General features: G+C 36.5%; 2 protein-coding genes and 1 long non-coding RNA gene across 3 annotated transcripts; 1 reads left to right on the top strand and 2 right to left on the bottom strand.

Annotated features, from left to right (window-relative positions):
• Window positions 1–4,001: 4,001 nt before the first annotated feature.
• LOC113039086 (vitelline membrane outer layer protein 1-like) lies at window positions 4,002–6,287 on the bottom strand. The gene is made up of 5 exons (XM_026196985.1): window positions 5,900–6,287; window positions 5,584–5,717; window positions 5,317–5,430; window positions 4,536–4,717; window positions 4,002–4,462 (listed from the first exon to the last, which is right to left on the bottom strand). The coding sequence occupies exons 1-4, from the start codon at window positions 6,095–6,097 to the stop codon at window positions 4,537–4,539; spliced, it is 627 nt and encodes a 208-aa protein (XP_026052770.1). The 5' UTR covers window positions 6,098–6,287; the 3' UTR covers window positions 4,002–4,462; window position 4,536.
• A 3,292-nt stretch (window positions 6,288–9,579) lies between these two features.
• Window positions 9,580–11,280, bottom strand: LOC113039097 (uncharacterized). Its single transcript, XR_003274858.1, has 4 exons — window positions 10,654–11,280; window positions 10,338–10,444; window positions 10,160–10,186; window positions 9,580–9,637 (listed from the first exon to the last, which is right to left on the bottom strand). It is a non-coding gene; the product is annotated as an uncharacterized LOC113039097 (long non-coding RNA).
• A 2,347-nt stretch (window positions 11,281–13,627) lies between these two features.
• LOC113039085 (vitelline membrane outer layer protein 1-like) lies at window positions 13,628–19,110 on the top strand. The gene is made up of 5 exons (XM_026196984.1): window positions 13,628–13,964; window positions 17,522–17,646; window positions 17,802–17,915; window positions 18,546–18,727; window positions 18,808–19,110. Exons 1-4 carry the CDS (start codon window positions 13,758–13,760, stop codon window positions 18,724–18,726), a joined length of 627 nt encoding a protein of 208 aa, XP_026052769.1. The 5' UTR covers window positions 13,628–13,757; the 3' UTR covers window position 18,727; window positions 18,808–19,110.

The following is a 19,110-nucleotide window of genomic DNA, read 5'->3' as shown; positions in this document are numbered from 1 at the left end:
ACACCCTGGCACACCCGTGGCTACGCCACTGTAACAATGGATGAAAAGTTTAGAGCCCTACTGATGATTAAGTCTAGAGTGTGTCCACCTTTGTGTGTGGGTCCATGTATGCTGAATCGACAGGTAAAAAAAAAGCTTCGACTTCCGATCTGAATCAACCGAGTCGCGAACAGGCTCCGAAGTGCTGAATCAACCGAGTCGCGAACATGCTCCGAAGTGCCGATCTGAATCAACCGAGTCGCGAACAGGCTCCGAAGTGCCGATCTGAATCAACCGAGTCGCGAACAGGCTCCGAAGTGCCGATCTGAATCAACCGAGTCGCGAACATGCTCCGAAGTGCCGATCTGAATCAACCGAGTCGCGAACAGGCTCCGAAGTGCCGATCTGAATCAACCGAGTCGCGAACAGGCTCCGAAGTGCCGATCTGAATCAACCGAGTCGCGAACAGGCTCCGAAGTGCCGATCTGAATCAACCGAGTCGCGAACAGGCTCCGAAGTGCCGATCTGAATCAACCGAGTCGCGAACATGCTCCGAAGTGCCGATCTGAATCAACCGAGTCGCGAACAGGCTCCGAAGTGCCGATCTGAATCAACCGAGTCGCGAACAGGCTCCGAAGTGCCGATCTGAATCAACCGAGTCGCGAACATGCTCCGAAGTGCCGATCTGAATCAACCGAGTCGCGAACAGGCTCCGAAGTGCCGATCTGAATCAACCGAGTCGCGAACAAAAAAAATATATATATATTCTAAGTAAACAACAATAGCCCAAGTTTAGTAAACATTTTTTATTGAGACTATAAAAAATAATTCTGCATCTATTTTTAGGTGTGCCAGCTGCCACTGTGGGTGGCACAGGCACACCTGTGGCTACGCCACTGCATGTAATTTTCCTAACGTAAAAACAGTGCTTGCAAGTAAGAAATAGTTTTACTAACAATGTAAATTCAGTCATCATTTACTTTCCGTTTCAAACCTATGAGTATCTTCCTTCTTACAATGATAATTTAAATATTATGATGGATTTGTTTGACTGCTGAATAAGTCTTCTTATATTAAAGTCAGTGATCTGCATGTTAACACAATCACCTCTGATCATTGCCAGTAAAAGCATTTGCCCTTTGATTGATGAGTTAAATTAATAAATATCTATCTGAAAATTAATAATAAATAATAAACAGCAGAAATCAACACTGAACACCAGCTTGAGTTCATGAAATGAGAGCAGTGTGGTGACATGACTCTCCTCTTCCCAGGTCATGCTCTTCCGTTTCCAGCTGATGAAACTTAAAAACAATAACATCAAAAATATAGCCCCAAGCACCAATCATCTGGTTCCAGTCACAAATATCTCATGTGGATGATTAGATGATATTAGGGCTGGACAATATGACCAAAATTTATATCACAACATATTTCTTAAAAAAAAATAAAGCCTTAGAAAAACTGCAACTACAGGTACATCTTAAAAAATTTGAATATCATGGAGTAGTTTCTTACAATTCTAGATTCATTTGACGAACTGAAATATTTCAAGAATTTTTTGTTTAATTTCGGATGATTACGACTTAGGAAAATAAAAAATTCAGTATCTCAAGAAATTAGAATATTCCAATTTGAGCTTTATTAGTTTGATTAATTTTGAGTATATATACTAGTTCAGTACATGCAACAAAAATTATGGGAAAGACCACTGACTTGACAGTTGTCCAGAAGACAATCATCAACACCTTCCACAAGGAGAGTAAGCCACAGAAGGTCATTGCTGAAAGGGCTGCTGTTCACAGAGTGCTGTATCGAAATATAATCATAGAAAGTTGACTGGAAGGAAAAAGTGTTGTAGAAAAAGGTGCACAAGCAACAGGGATCACCACAGCCTTGGCGAAGATTGTCAGGAAAAGCTGATTCTAGAACTTGGGAGAGCTTCACAAGGAGTGGAGTCAGCGCATCAAGAGTCTCCACACTCATATATCTTCAGGAAAAGAGCTACAGCCGTCACTATAACCAAGCAACTCCTGAACCAGAAAAAACATCAGAAGTATCTCACCTGGGGTAAAGAGGTGCTCAGTGATCCACAGTCCTCTTTTCAGATGAAAGTAACAACAATTCATACAAACAAGACATGTGAAATCATTGTCAAATAAATAGAAGACTCTCAACTTTAATAATATTAATATCCTTAACTTTGAACTATAAATTACTATTCTTATAGATTTTAACTAAAAGCTTCAGCCAGGATAAAGTATATTAAAAGTACTAAGAGTTGCAGCAAAAAAACAAAGAGTGAGCAACAACAAACACATGTTGCCTAAGACAAGCTTATTAAAAATGCAAATTTATTCTCTGCCAGTAGGAGGCGCTTTTGAAACAGCAGAAACAGAGGTTTCCCTGATAATAGGGTGTAAATAAAGCAGGGCTCCGCTCATGAACTTTACTTTATTAGATGAAAATGGCATCAAAACTTTCTGAAGACAGTCTGTTCAGTGGCAGAGCCAGGGTGGCAATGAACATCTGATCCATGTTTATTGATACACTATGTCTCCTGTCATGTTTCAAGTGTGGAAAGACAGCAGCTTGAAAACACTGTCACATAGCAGAATCCATTCACTGTCCATAAACTAGAAAAGTGTACACTAGAGAGGATAATTTTATATATTTATCATGGGCGTAGGTTTGGTCTCAGCTTTGGTGGGGACACCCCGGGAAACACCCCCCCCCACCCCCCCCAGAATATCACAATACAGAAGTGAATCTACTTCATCTCATTATATTGTATCCTGACCCCGATATACCATCCTGTATACTGTCCCTAAAGAGCTAGTATAACTGTATAATCTAAAAAATGCACTCTCAAAAAATAAAAACCTGAGACTGTGTAATGCTGAACAACCAAACGTTTTATTAACATAAATTATTATATACATTAGTATTTACACTAACACAAAATACTCTGCCACAAGGAAACACATCTAAATAAATAAATATAATAACCCTTTTCTATTATAAACACTATTTACTCTCCAGTACACTCACGTTTATGTTGAATGCATGATTCCAAGTTAAGGTAGGCTACAGGCTTATTGACATTCAGTTAGGCTACTTGCTAACGTAGCATTCTATCATCCTGGGTAACACATAATATCACCAGTTAATACTATTTTCAACAGTAGAATAAAACCGAATTAATTTTTTTTTTTTTTTTTACTGGCCTTTGTATGTGGGACAGAGACAGCCCTGGTAAGTCACCGTCGGCAGTCGTCAACATGTGCGCGCACGCTCACACACACCACCCGCTCGCTGCGTGTGCCAGCACAAAAATAGTCCCGGCCCGCGCAACAGAGAACATTGCTTAAAAAAGGTTTGCTTATATCTCATTTTCCTGAAGAAAGATATGTTTATCCTTTTTTTATTTTTTGTTCCAGCCAGTATTCAGACAGATTATACAAAGTTAAAATGTTGATGATCTGCATGTTAACAGAATCAGCTCAAATGCTGCTCATTGCCAGTAAAGTCTTTAAATGGAACAGCTTTGATTGATGAGTTCTCAATATTAATATTTAATAGAAACTGTAAACATAAATCAACACTGAACTTGAGTTCATGATAGGAGAGCAGTTAGGTCACATGACTCTCAGTTTCCCGTTTCCAGCTGATGAAACTGTCATACAAAAAAAAAAAAAAAAAGTAATTGGCCTGAGTAAATTGTACCATTGTAGAATTATTAATGCACAGGTGTAGTAATTTAAGAGGTGAAAATACAGTGAAATTAAATACAAATGGCATGAAATCTGTTGGCTAGCCTACTTCTGGTGCATGGATTTGTATTTCATTAATGCGGTCCAAGAATACGCTAGTATTGAATTTTTCTGTATTTAACAGCATGAACTTACAATAGTGAAAGATGTCTTCCCTCAGGAAGATTGAATGTTTTCCTGGATGTTGGGTTCATGATCAATAAGTTGTTTGCATTCACCCAAACTGATTTGGAAAAATTTAAACGCAGGCAGTAAAAATATTTATGGTAAATGTTTTGTTACATTGCACTGAATAAGCAATTACATGAGACATTTGAGTTGTACTGGGCTATCTTATAAAATAGCCTACGTTTTGATATTCATTCATGTTCTTATCAAACTATAAAAGAAAGATGAGAGTTCATGAGTGTTCCTGTAGAGTTCACTGTTCATTTCCAAGAAAAGCATTAATGGATAAGACTTTGAATGCAGTGTAAGTCACTTTAGGTCGAACCGTATGCCACATGCACTAATGCAATCAAACATCTGATGTAAAATGTTTTGATAAAGGATATGAGACTACAAGATTTTATTTAGTTTTGTGATAATGACCAGTTGAATATGCATTTTCACAGTGTCATACCACAGCTTTGTTAGCTCATCATTGCATTCGATCAGTTATTACAATCCATCTGATCTTTTAGCTGTTCTTTGCTGTCGTCCTCTTACACCTGAAAAAAAAAAAAAAAACTCAGTTGCTCTGCAGTATGTGACAATCCGAGTGTTTGATTGCGATCGCATCACCTTAATCGCAGCATAACATCCAGGCATCATTGAGAGCGGTGTCGTCTCTCATTCCCTGTGGCTCTTCCACCTGTGTCTGGATGCCACAAATCGCTTTTCCTTTACATGTTGTGCTCATATATCCCCACTCGCCCCAGGCTGTGCCATCACCCTCCAGCAAAGACCCTCGACTGCATCTGAATCTGAAAATAGAAGAAAAATATTATTCGAAAACACCGACAGAATCTGGGAACCCAGTTATTAAAACCGATTGTATTGTATAACATGGAATACCACAGAACTTTGCCCGTTCTGGATGAAGAAATCAAGTAGGGCTTAACATTTGATCAAATTAAAATGATGAATCTAGTGTTCATTAAACCGCAAAAACTTCCTTTTAAAAATGTACGGTCCCACTTTATATTAAGTGGCCTTAACTACTATATACTTACATCAAAAAATAAATACAATGTACTTATTGTGTTCATATTATATTGTTAATTTGTTTTGCTGCTATTGAGGTTGGAAACAGGTAAGGTTAGGGACAGATTTGGAGGTATGGGTTTAAGTTTAAGGGTGTGTTAAGGTGTAAGGGATGGGTCAACCGTGTAATTATACATGTAATTACAGAAATTATTTACAAATGTAATTACGTGCAGATATTTTTCAAATATAAGTATAATGTAAAAACATGTATGTACACAATAAGTGCATTGTACCAAATTAATAATTTAAATGTAAGTACATAGTAGTTAAGGCCACTTAAAATAAAGTGGGTCCAAATGTACTTCTGCATTCTCACCTGATGTTGTTGACGGCCGTGTCGTCTTCAATTCCTTGGGAAGATTCGACTCTCAGCTGAAAAGCTGTCAGTAATCCAGAAGGACACCATTTGATTTCTGTCCACTTACCCCAGCTGAAGAAAAAACAGGTTTACTACTGAAATTTCAAGAAAATTGATTTGTTTACTGTTGCTTATGATAAAACTGCTCCTAAACCTTAACCTAAAAACTCATAATAACCCCAAACCTGCTATAACTAGTATTACTCTTTAGTCTGAGCCCATTACCTTCCTACTTCTGACTCAACTGTGGCGTAGTTCTCATATGAGCTTGACAAGCCTTTGGACGGATCGATGCAGTGAAGGCGAATCCCATTCAGTGCAGTGTTGTCATCCCAAAAGCCTTGGGAAAGCTGTTCCACCTTAAAAAAAAAGAGCTATGATCAATCATTGAAAAGTATACTGTAACTTCCTATAGTAACATTCATCTTAGTGTCCTTAGTATTAAGCATGTGCAGTTCCCTGGAGATACCTGGGATTAAATAACTAACTAGTAATGATAAGCCTCCCCATATGACTGTAATGTATTTAAAGCCAGACTTACCTTTAGACTGAACCCTGCAGCATACGTTCCATTTGGACAGATGTCTTTAACCCCCCACGATCCCCAGTTCGTTGTATAGTACACTTTCAGCCACCATCTGTTTTTTCTGTTGATGTCTGGATCAGAATGCATTACATATGACTGAATGCTCATATGGAGCCCAATAACGACTAACAGTAAAGACATAAAGTGATGCATTGCTGGAGCTGTGGCCTGATCGATAAAAAATACTGATGAAATTAATTCTGTTTGATTTCTACACTATGAACTGAACTAAGGTCAGTAAAACTGCTCAAAGGAACAATAGTTTCTTCAAATCCAGAACAGAAACCTGATCGACTGCAGTCTGTCCGCAGAATATGCCTGATTTTTCAGAATGCATTTTCATGGTTTATAAATATCATGATATCCTGGTTCTAGCCAATCAGCAGCCAGGAGCGCAGAGTGCACATCAACAACCTTTACGCGACTGAAAACACAAAAATACAAACACTGATCCAGCAATATATCTGTATGCTTAACCCTAAATGTCCCTGAAAACTGATTTCTTGGGAAAATGCCTAGAAAATGTTGAGCTGCTTGTTTGATTTTGTGTTTTTGATGAGTAAAATATTAAGCATGCACTGAAACAGAAAATATAAGATCTATTTCCTCAAGAATGATTGCGAAGAAGTGATCTGCTAAAATGATCATTCTGTCATCATTTAATCAAGCTAATGTGATTCCAAACCTGCGACTGTCTTTCTTATAAGAGACAGAAGGAGAATTTAAGTATCATAAAAGTATGTTCATATACACTGTAAAATCGATTTAGTTAACCCTACTTTAAAATGCATGCAAACCGATCGTCTTAAAAAAAAACTAAGTCAAGTAAAAACATTTTAGTGTGACCTGCTGATCCCAATTTTGCAGATTCAGAACTTTTTTCTCTAAGAACAAAAATTGACAGCACATACAAACAAAAATCTAATTATTCAATGCAAAAAAATAATTTACATAATTAAATTAATTATTCAACAGTATGTTTCCCCGTCACAGTCATGGACTTCTATTCTCCTGTTGAGTTTTCCTTATTTGGTCATGTTCCTTTCCTTGTTTAGTTAATTGATTACTCCCCACCTGTTTCTGTTCTTGTGATTACTTTCCATGCATTTATATACCCTGTGTTTTTAGTTCTGTTCTGTGAGTCCTTGAAGTAATGTAGGGTAAAGTAATTATTTTCATTAAGTAAATGTTTTCATTAACATCTCACTTCTTTTGGACTTCATTTGAAGACACGAGCTGTTACATCCCTCATTGAGGACTAAGTAACACTTGAACGTCTCTCAAAATAAAGTGCTCTGTTACTGGTGGAAATTAGTAGCTTTAACAAGACCGATTCTCGCTATGTTTATACATTTTCCATCACTTTATTATGTTTCATCTTTCACATCAAATTCTTACATTGTTTCGGTTAATTCAGTTAGAATGATTTAATAACTTTAGAGTTGTTGTTCAAATGAAATCAGCAACAAACTCCATCCTTCCATTGCAAGAAACACAGAAGCTGAAGCAGAAAAAATTAAACTGTATTGTGTCAAATGATATTCACTTAATTTTAACTTGTTTTTTGAACCACTAGCTGATGCATAAAATCATTGTCACGTTGCAATTGTGTTAATATTCACAGAAACATTTTGGTTGTGTGATGTTACTTACAATAATCCCCTGCAGTGTGCATCTAATACTTTCTGTGAGTGCTTTTGCTCTCATTCATCTTGATTTCTGCACAAGTCTCTCTCTCTGCGTGAGCCTCATCTGGCGTGACATCAATAAATTATCAGTCGCGATTAGACAGAATGCAATAATATCTGGATCATTCTCATACAAGAATTTTGATGCATGTAGAAAGATATATTTGAGAATCAGTGTTTATTTGTGTTATTGCTTGATATTGCTAGCTAGACAACTATGCAAATCTAAATGAACTCTGATATTAAAGTCAATGACCTGCATGTAAACACACTTAATACAAACACTGACTGATTGGCACAAATGCTGCTCATTGCCGGTAAAAGCATGTGCCCTTTGAAACAGCTTCACTTATTTACTTTTTTTTGGTAACACTTTATAATAACTTACATTTCTAAATCATTAACAAACATTTTTGTCATAACAAATCATTAGTTAATATATATTAACATGAAAATATGAGATAATATGCTTGTCGATTATTACTTCTGTACTTATTAAACATTACCATTAAACTTTCAATTCATTGTATACACATTTAATGATTTTAACATGATTTTAATGTTGTAACACTGGTCATTTTATTTCCGTATTTAAAAGTATTAATCTGTTTTCTCTCATTTTGAATTTCTATATTCCAGTTTTTACATTTAAAACATTAATCTCTTAACATTATTTATGCTTTCTTGTGCTAGAAATATAAAGAAAAAATAGTAGAAAGTAGAAAGTGTCACCGCTACGGTGAATGAAACGCACAAAAAAAGACAACGAACAATGCAAATAATCTTTAATAATTTATAAAAGGCACAGGTCGGACGTGCAGAGTCACATATAGACTGGACCACAAACAGTGAACAGAACACAACTGATATAGTGGAGCAAATAATAATAATTAACTAGACATACCTGAACATAACTACATTAATCAGACACAGACGGGAAACTAGATCACAGAGTGCATGGGAGAAGAAAACACAACACACAGTCCTTGGGTCTGACAATAAGTGTATAGAACCCTGCATGTTTAATAAGGCCTTTACTTGGCTTAAAAAACTAACTTTTTAAGTTTATGTAAATAAGTTTATCCTTTGTATTTTGACACATATATGGATGTCTCTGGACTAAGCTCTGGTTATCTGCTAGCCCACATCTGCCATGGACTAAAACGTCTTCATACAACTTGAAACCTCTAAAGTCATAGTAAGTTGCACAAATAAATTAATACACATAGCTACAGAATCGGTGTTTGTCTATATTATTGTTCAAAACAATAGTGTAAAAATGAATGATGGTACAAGTCAATAAACACACTGTAGACCAACACTGACTATTCAGGTCAAATGCTGCTCAGTACCAGTAAAAACATGCTTGATAGTTTATACTTTTTATTTAAAGACAAATTCATATTGTAAAGCAGATTCATTTTAACCCCTTGCGTGGGGTTTTAATTCAACACAATTACACAATTTGTTAAAACACTCCACAGATGTTTACTTTATCCCAGTTACAAGCAATATGAACAGAATATATGGTTGATATTTGCCTTTTATCTTTTTTAGTATCACATTTATGAGTTTAAAGGTGTCGTGGGATGTTTTTTCCACAAGTTGATATGATTCTTTAGGGTCTAAAAGGAAAAAGTCTGTAGCATAGTTTGATTAAAATTTCTCAATGGTAGTGTAAAAAAAAAAAACATCTTTTTAACCTTGTCAATGAGTGTAAGTTGAAAAAATAATTAATAGTATAATTTTTCTTTTGACAAAAAGTCTATACAAGGGTTAAAGGAACAGTTTGTCCAAAAATGGACATCTGCTGTAAATGTGCTCATCCTCAGGCCATCAGAGATGTAGATGAGTTTGTTTCTTCATCAGATTTTGAGAAATGTAATTATCCATCACTTTCTCATCAATGGATGCTCTGCAGTGAATGGGTGCCATCAGAATGAGAGTCTAAACAGCTGATAAAACATCACAATAATCCACAGCACTCCAGTCCATCAGTTAACATCTGGAGAAGACAAAAGATGAAACAAATCCAGCATTAAGATGTTATTAACTTCAAACTGTTGCTTCTGGCTAAAATATGACTCCATAATCCATAATAATGCTTCCTCCAGTGAAAAAAAGTGCATCTCTTGTTGTCTAATCATAGGTCAAAATATACCCAATTTGGATATTAACAACACTTAAGATGTGTGTATGAACATGAGTGTGTGTGTGTGTTCTGGGTGTGTCAAACATGAAGCTTAAGAAAAAAAAAAAAAAAAAAATTACGCAGTACCTTAGGGTTGTAATCTAAAGCTTTACTAAAAATAGATACTGTACAACAGAAATCAGACCTTCAAGCAAAAAGAAACCAAAATTGTGTAAAGAACATCTGAATATTAATAACCTTTCTGAACTATAAAGTAACTTTTATGCAATGGAAATATGTCATGGATGTTAACGGTTCTTTAAGGTAATTGATAAAATATTTAAAAACAAAAAGAAAATATTTTCATTTTATTTGAATTCCTTACGTTCATCTTACCATTTGATTTCTGTCCACTCACCCCAGCTGAAGAAAAAAACAGGTTTATTACTGAAAATGTTAAGAAAATTAATTTGTCTACTGTTGCTTATGAAGAAGCTGCTCCTAAACCTTAATGTAAAAATTCTTGATAAGCCCAAACCTGCTCTAACTACTATATCTACTCTACAGACCTTACCTTCCTACTTCTGACTGAACTGAGCCTTTGGACGGATCGATGCAGTGAAGGCGAATCCCACTGAGTGCAGTGTTATCATCCCAAATCACACAGAGTGTCTCTTCTACCTTGAAACAACAACACAACATTCCTACATTTGAAAAACCTACAAGCAATCCTTTAAAGTTAACTCTAACCATCCCATAGTAACATTCATCTTCATGTCCTGTAGGGTTAAGCTTGTGCATTTCCCTGGTGATGAGTAATGATCAGTCACCAGCTCACATGTTTAACCACTAAGCCACCACCACATATAAATCTAATAGATTCAACTTACCATGAGACTAAACCCTGCTATGTTTGAGTTTCACTGGACACATTTAGCTTCGATCCTTAATATATGTTGATGTTCCCGTGGACTCATGTAACCCATTAATGACTAATAGTAAAGAAATTAAGTAATGCATTGCTGCAGAAAAAGCCTGATGGATTAAAATACTGATTAAATTTAATTCTGCTCACATCAGGAACTGTTTAAAGGAACTGCTGCCTGATTCTCTCAGAGCTGCTTCAGAATACATTTATACGGTTTATCAATGCGGTGATATCCTGGTTCTAGCCAATCAGCAGCCAGGAGCCCCGAGTCAACGTCAATGACCTGTATGTGAACACACACATATATAAACATCTGTATGCTTAACCTCTAAATGACCCTGGAAACTGTTTTGCTGAAGTGAAGACTGAAGACAAACCCCAATGATATTATTGTTATCCCATAAAGCATAGGAAAGTGTCCATTGGGAACAGAGTCCAACCAACCAATAATAATCATCATGGCACGTGCATTGGAGATTAAACATTAAACAAGTGAATACACATATTTCATTCTTACTGCACTGCAAAACAATATTATTTTGTCCTTGTTTTCCACTACAAAATCTAAACATTCTTTGAACAAAATACATTTACTAGCATTTACTTACATTCATGAGAGAGTTGCATTCAAGCAGATGATGTAGGATGTAAACATAGCGTAACCTCTATGCTAGTCTCACGAGAAACAAGTTTTCTTTACAGCAAAGAGAAACCAGTCTCCTCTTGACTAATATCGAAATTAGTTGTACCAGTCCAAGTTTGCACTTCTACTTCATGACCGGTGTTTCGTTTTGCTCCCATTCAATGCCATTATAAAGCTTGAAAGAGCCAGGAACTATCCCTTTAACCCAGGATTAAGCCATAGTTCAATTATGACAGCTTTTATAAATGTGCCTTAAAAAAAAAAAACCTTACTGATGTGCATCTTTAGAAAAGTAAATGACACTTACATTTTTAGGAGATGTCAGGGCAAATTCAAATTTCTTTTAGGTAAATCAACTCAAACATGATTTTTAGTCTACGACTTAAAATACAAGGTAAGATGTAGTAAGATTTATAGGGACGATTAAAGCCACCTTGAGACTGAACTCGGACACAATTCCCTGTGACCCCACGACCCAAACTGCATCCCATTGTGTTCCATCAACGATGTTATGAAAGATCTGTCAATGCTCCTCTCAGGACATCTTCCTGTGGACTGAACGCTCACCTACAGCCCAATAAAGGCTAGCAGTGAAAACATAAAGTGATGCATTGCTACAGCACTGGTCTGATCGATTAAAATACTGATGAAATTAAATCTGTTTGGTTTCTACTCCAAAAACTGACCCTGGCTTTCTGAGCTGTCTGTGGTCACTCAGCAGAACCTGCCCGTTTCTTTGAGACAATCAGAAAAATACATTCATGTAGTTCATCAATATTTCAGCCAATCAGCAGCCAGGAGCACTGAGCACACTTCAGTGATCTGTCAATAAACAATCATACCTAGGTGTCCTTGGAAAGAATTTTATTTGGTAAAACTCCCATAAAGTGTTCAGTTGCAGCTTTGATTTGGTAATTTTGGAGAGTACAGAGAGAAATGCTAAGCATGTTGAATTTAATTTATTTATTTATTTTTTTTGCACAAGTTTTATACAAGTTTATAAAAGAAATTCCATACACTTTAGAAAAACTGTCAAGGTTAAAAACACAATAAAGCCCATGGCTTATTTCCATTGCGGCCCTCAATGTTGATATAAAAGTTATGTCTACATGCAGGACAAAGCAACAGTATCTCATAATCATATTATCATAGTGTACATAATTCAGCAATTAAACAAATACAAATCACAATTGACAATAAAAGCACAGCTACTTGACATACTAAAGACAATACTTTATTGAACCTTTTCAGTAAGTGTGCGCTGTAAAAACAAGCATTTTGTCCAGTTTCCTCTCTGCTTTGCTGCCTCCAGTTAGCGCAGTGACGTCCGCTGACGCTAGTTCCCTGTGGTTGGCCTTATACAACAATCCATAACACCACTACAGCCTATCTTTGTTGAGTTAGATACCAATATACATCTATAAGGGAATTAAACATTTTCATAACAACTTGACTACTGAAATTATAGTCATTTGCATGAAGAAATGAGTACACACAGCTGCAAAATCAGTGTTTGTCCATATTATCATTCAAGATGATTATGCAAAACTAGATGATTGTGCAAGCCAATAAACACACTTTAGACAAACACTGAGTAATCAGGTCAAGTGCTGCTTAGTACCGGTAACATGTGCCCATTGCTTAATAGTTTACATTTTTATTATCTTTCATGAGGTTTGTAAATACAAACTGATCTTGTAATGTGGATTCTTTTAAGATAATAAAAATTAAACACTGAAAATGTCTTCATCCTCAGGCCGTCTGAGATTAGGATGAGTTTGTTTCTTCATCAGATTTGGAGAAATGTGTCCTTCCATCTCTAGCTCATCAATGGATGTACTGCAGTGAATGGGTGCCGTCAGAACGAGAGTCTAAACAGCTGATAAAACATCACAATAATCCACATCTCTCCAGTCCATCACTTAACATCTGGAGAAGACAAAAGATGGAACAAATCCATCTTTAACATTTGCGTCTTGGCAATTATTCTTATTTAATCAAACGCCTGTTTTATTCTCTGTGGTGCAGTGCATGCTTACCATATTATTCACTAAAAATACAAAATCAAACTCAGGTAACGCAACATTTTGGTATTTTACCAAGCAAATCCGTTTTCAAGGACATTGGTTAATCATACAGATATTTTGATTGATCATTGTTTGTATTTTTCTGTGTTCAGTCACGTACAGGTTTTTTGACGTGGGCTTTGTGCTCCTGGCTGCTGATTGGCTAGAACCAGGAAACCACAATATTGATAAACCATATAAATGCATTCTGAAGCAGCTCTGAAATAATCAAGCAGATTCTGCTGAAAAACCACAGTCGGTTCAGAAAGATTTCCTGTCCTGGATTTGAAGAAACTGTTCTTTTGAGTAGAAATTAATTTCATCAGTATCTTGATCCGTCAGGCCAGGTCTGCAGCAATGCATCGCTTCATTTCCATCATGTTTTCACTGCTAGTCATTACTGGGCTGCAGGTGAGCGCTGAGTCCGCAGGAACTCGTTCTGAGCGAAGCGTCGACAGAGATTACAGATCGCTGCTGACTGTGCCGAATGGAGGGGGCTGGGGGTCGTGGGGTCAGAGGGAAATGTGTCCAGCTGGAACGTACGCTGCAGGATTCAGTCTAAAGGTAAGCTAAGAATTAAATTAATTAAAGTAGTGTAGAGCTGACACAACTGGCCCAGTGGAAGTATGCAATGGTGGTATTTTCAGTGCACAAAGTGATATAATTTAAGTTAAACTCTAATCAGACTCCATTTCATTATGACTTTGAATTTAGGTTCCCTTACCAAAAAGAAGTATACTTCAAGTTTATTTTATTAAGTATACTTAAGTAAAGGTATATTTCTAAGTATACTTTATGCATCAAGTATACAAATATCAGTGTTCTAGTAGTATACTTGTAAGTGTACTGTTTCAGTACTCCTTGGGACTAAACTGGCCCACTTTCTAGTATATAAAAGTATCAAATCAATCAAATCAAAGTTTATTTATAGAGCACCTTTTTAAAACAGCAGGTGTTCACCAAAGTGCTGTACATACAATATAAAGTAAACAGTAGAACTAAAAAGCATAAAAAGAAATAAAATATAATAAATAAAACACAATAAAATATGCAATAAATACAATAATGATTTATAACACACACTTAAAAGAACTCCTAACAGGTAACTCTCATACTGTGTTATATGCTGTACTATACAAATATGTTTTTAAATGTAATTTAAAAACAGCAAGTGAAGATGCCTGCCTAATGTACAAAGGTAAATTATTCCAGAGTTTCGGGGCCGCTACTGCAAAGGCACGGTCACCTCTGCTCTTTAATCTTGCATTGGGGGAAACTAAAAGCAGTTGCCCAGCAGACCTAAGTGCTCTGGATGGAGTATATGGCTGTAATAGATCTGAGAGGTATTTAGGAGCAGTATTATTTAATGATTTAAAGACTAAAAGTAAAATCTTGAAATCAATTCTAAAACGAACTGGCAACCAGTGAAGGGAAGCTAATACAGGTGTAATGTGGTCTCGTTTGCGTGTCCCTGTCAATAAACGTGCAGCCGCGTTTTGTACCCTCTGCAAACGTGTTAGAGATGCCTCACCAATGCCTACATAGAGACTATTACAATAGTCCAGGCGGGATGATATAAAAGCATGGATGACCCTCTCAAAATCAGTAAAAGATACAAATGACTTGACTTTAGATAATTGCCTTAACTGATAAAAACACGATTTAACTACCAAATTAATCTGTTTATCTAGTTTAAAGTCACCATCCATTAAAACACCTAGGTTTTTTACAACGGGCTTCACATATGACTTTAAGTCGTCAAGATCTACATCAGGGGTATTGATGGTACCACCAGGTCGAAACAAAATGATTTCAGTTTTATCTTCATTGAACTTTAAAAAATTAGAGGCCATCCAGGCTTTAATATCCTCAAGACATCTCAACAAAGGTGCTATAGAGTTTGCATTGTTTCGTTTTAAAGGCAGATAGAGTTGCGAGTCATCTGCATAACAGTGAAATGAGATGCCATGTTTCCTAAATATGGACCCTAAAGGTAATATATATAAGGAAAATAAAATGGGTCCAAGAATGGAACCCTGAGGGACTCCACATACAAGAGATGCAGTAGAAGACACAAATTCCCCAAGACGTATCGAGAAAGTTCTTTCACCCAGATAAGATCTAAACCATTGTAACGCGGCACCCTTTATACCAACACAATGCTCAAGACGAGAGATCAGTATATTGTGATCTATAGTGTCAAAAGCAGCAGTAAGATCTAACAGCATAAGAACAGCATAGTTACCTGTGTCAGTGGCCAATAATAAATCATTATAAACTTTTAACAGGGCCGTTTCTGTGCTGTGGAGTGATTTAAAACCAGATTGATACATTTCTTGCAAACCATGTAAGTCTAGAAAGGACATTAATTGTTTAAAAACAACTTTTTCCAATATTTTGGAAAGAAACGGAAGTTTCGAAATGGGTCTAAAATTAGTAAGAACCGATGAATCCAGATTGGGTTTTTTCATCAGTGGTTCCACTATTGCGTGTTTAAAATGTAGGGGTACAACTCCATGAATGAGACTACTATTTACAATTATTAGTATTTTAGGGCCAAGGGTGTCAAAAACCTTTTTTAGGAAATCTGGGGAAATAATGTCTGTGGGACAAACAGATGGATTCATTTTGTCAATGATGTCTTTTAAACAAGCAAGAGACACTGGCTCAAACTGATTAAAAACAAAAGAGCACACAGAGAAAGAAGACATATCAGCAGAAGGGTGAACAATATTGGCTCTAACAGTCACAATCTTGTCATTAAAAAACTGCAAAAAGTTTTCGCATGTTTCTTTGGAAAATTCCAAACTCATTTGGTGAGATGTATTTAAAACATAATTAATAGTGTTGAACAGAACACGAGGTTTATGAGAATTATTTGCGATGACATTTGAGAAATACCTTGACTTTTCCATTTTTACAGTTTTTTGATATTTAAACAAGCTGTCTTTCAAGATCTCAGACGAAACCTGCAGCCTATCTTTTTTCCATTGGCGTTCCGCTCTCCTGCACTCCTGCCTAGCAGCACGGGTAATGTCATTTAGCCATGGTTCAGATTTTGACTTAGCACGAAGAGTCCTGAAAGGGGCAACAATGTCCAGTGCATTCTGACAAGAAGTATAAAACAATGATGTTAACTCATCAGTATTATAATGCTGAGTGGACACTGAGAAGGCCATATTTGCGCTTTTAAAAACATCAGTAAACCGTTCTGCAGTTAAAGAGTTAAATGCGCGACAGCGACGAGCAGGAGCACATGGTTTAGCACTACAGAAACAAGAAATCTCGAATAACACAGGCATGTGGTCAGAAAAAGTAGCATCACAAACATTAATATTGTTAACAGGTAGACCACACGATAAAACCAGGTCTAATGTATGTCCGTGCTCATGTGTAGAGCTAGCCACAAACTGCATCAAGTTAAACGACTCCGTGAGATTTAAGAAGTCTTTAACCAATGGCTTGGAGGGACAACAGATATGGATGTTAAAATCTCCAACAATTAAAACTCTGTCATACTTCGGCATGATTTCAGCCAGTATACTTTTAAGTATACTATAAGTATAACAGTAGCAAACTTTGAGTACACAAGTATTTTACCTCTATGTTTGTAATTGGTACTGCAATTAATCTGCTGAGTCAGATTTCAACGACACACCGGAGTGAGAATTAGTGGTATTTCGGTGAAAAGTGATTACAGATAATGGTTGAATACACTTAAGTCAAAAACTGCATTAGCTGACTTTAATAAAACAACCGAGCATGGTGGATAAAACATTTATCCCATCCAGCTGGGTCAAAATAACCCAGCATGTGTTCTGTCCGATATATATATCGTACCTAGTGCCTGGTTGCCAAATAAACTAAGTTGTGTTGTTTTTAACCCAGCATTTTAAAGTGTATGTATTGGATTAGTCCAGGGATTCCCAGCTCTGTTCCTGAAGGCACATCAACAGGAAAAGTTTCTGAACACACTTGATTCAACTCATCAGGTCTTTAGTAGATATCAGAAATGTGTGATGTCGATGTACCTCCAGGAACTCTGGAAACTAAAGTTCAAATTGCTTCTTTTCTGTTTCTAATTTGTCTAAAGTCTTGTTGTTTTTTGTTTTGTTTTTAAGGTGGAAGATCCTATTAATGGGGATGATACTGCACTCAACGGGATTCGCCTTCACTGCATTAACACTATTCAAAGCTCATCACACTTGCATCACAGCTACTCCTCAGTTTCGTCAGATGTAGGCAGGTAATGGGTTCAGTCTAAAGAGTAATAAAGGAGCAGGTTTGCAGTTAGTAAGATTTGTTACATTAAGAGTCAGAGGCAGTTTTTTCACAAGCTAGACAAATGAATTTCTTAAAAATAACATTTGGTTTGATCAATAAAACCGTTTTTTTCTTCAGCTGGGGTCGGTGGACAGATATCAAATGGTGTCCTTCTGGATTCTTGGCTTCTTTTCAGCTGAGAGTCGAATCTTTTCAAGCAGATGGTGACGATACGGCCGCAAACAACATCCTGTGAGTTTGTGCTGTGCTAAAAATCCTTTAACCCAATTTGGTGCTCTTATTCAAAAATGATCTTCAGCAAATTGCTTGTAAATCACTCATTATTATCCTTTATTATTATCACCAAATCATTTTGGAACTGACTGTAGAGCTCCAGACTGTTTTACAATCACATCATTTGTTATGTTGACGTAATAAACTGAGATAATGCGCATCAAAGTTTTGGTGAAAAAACACCAGCGCCGATGGCACACCTGCTAAAAGCAGCTTCGGTTGTGGAAGCATGAGGGAGACCGACAATGAAGGAGATGTACAAAGAAAAAAGTGCAGAAAATCAGTAATTAGTTAACATAAACTGCTAATGGAAATTGGTTTTTATACAAACTTAAAGACTCAGGATGTGTAACCAAATCAACCAAATCAATAAATCTTTTTGGCTTCAGACTAGTGTGTGTTTGTATTATGACAACATCTATTTGCAAAAAAAAAAAAATCAATAATTGTGATAATACTGTGTACCATGATAAAAGCTTTAGCAATTTATCACTTGCAAGTTCAAAGAGATTGGTTTGTCATGTATTGTTACTATTGATTGAAACAACATATTTTATCGTAATATTGTCAAATCCAAACCTCTTCTAGGTTCAGATGCAGTCGAGGGTCTTTCCTGAAGGGTGGCGGCACAAACTGGGGCGATTGGGGCACCTGGAGTGACTCATGTGAAGGAAAAGGGATTTGTGGTCTCAAGACACGGATTGAACTGCCTCAAGGACGAGGAGATGACACCGCTCTCAATGACGTGATCATGTACTGCTGTGATTAAGGTGATGTGAACACAATCAAACTGTTTGGATGATCTCTGTGATGTTAGTGCTCTCTTACCTGAGTTTGGCTTTTCTTTCAGGTGTTACATGGGACGACAACAAGAACAGAAAGATCAGATGGATCATAATTGATCAGCATACTGTTATGAGCTCAAATTAACCATGTGATACAATAGCTAATCAAACAGTGAAGCCTGAGATGTGATCAGGACCTAAGCACAAAGCAGAGGCTGACAGTTTCTCACTTATTGTGTCTTATCAGTTCATGCATTACACCATCCACAAACTCCATACTCTACATTAACTGTAAAGCTGTCAGTTCGCTTTTTTCTGAGTGTATAATTATATCCTAACATCTATTAAAAGATCTATTTAACTTGAAA

The sequence above is a fragment of the Carassius auratus genome, chromosome 21, assembly GCF_003368295.1.
Source record: "Carassius auratus strain Wakin chromosome 21, ASM336829v1, whole genome shotgun sequence".
NCBI lineage: Eukaryota > Metazoa > Chordata > Actinopteri > Cypriniformes > Cyprinidae > Carassius > Carassius auratus.
Note: the sequence above shows the minus strand (reverse complement) of the source record. Positions and strands in the feature narration are given on the sequence as shown.

Bases quoted from the DNA above. Each gene is read 5' to 3' on its own strand.
- LOC113039086 (XM_026196985.1), bottom strand. From the start codon at position 6,097: ATGCATCACTTTATGTCTTTACTGTTAGTCGTTATTGGGCTCCATATG. The intron at 5,718-5,899 runs GTAAGTCTGGCT...TTTTTTTTTAAG, and splicing joins CTGCAGGGTTCAGTCTAAAG to GTGGAACAGCTTTCCCAAGG. The intron at 4,718-5,316 runs GTGAGAATGCAG...TTCTATTTTCAG, and splicing joins ACGGCCGTCAACAACATCAG to ATTCAGATGCAGTCGAGGGT.
- LOC113039085 (XM_026196984.1), top strand. From the start codon at position 13,758: ATGCATCGCTTCATTTCCATCATGTTTTCACTGCTAGTCATTACTGGG. The intron at 13,965-17,521 runs GTAAGCTAAGAA...TTTGTTTTTAAG, and splicing joins CTGCAGGATTCAGTCTAAAG to GTGGAAGATCCTATTAATGG. The intron at 17,916-18,545 runs GTGAGTTTGTGC...AACCTCTTCTAG, and splicing joins ACGGCCGCAAACAACATCCT to GTTCAGATGCAGTCGAGGGT.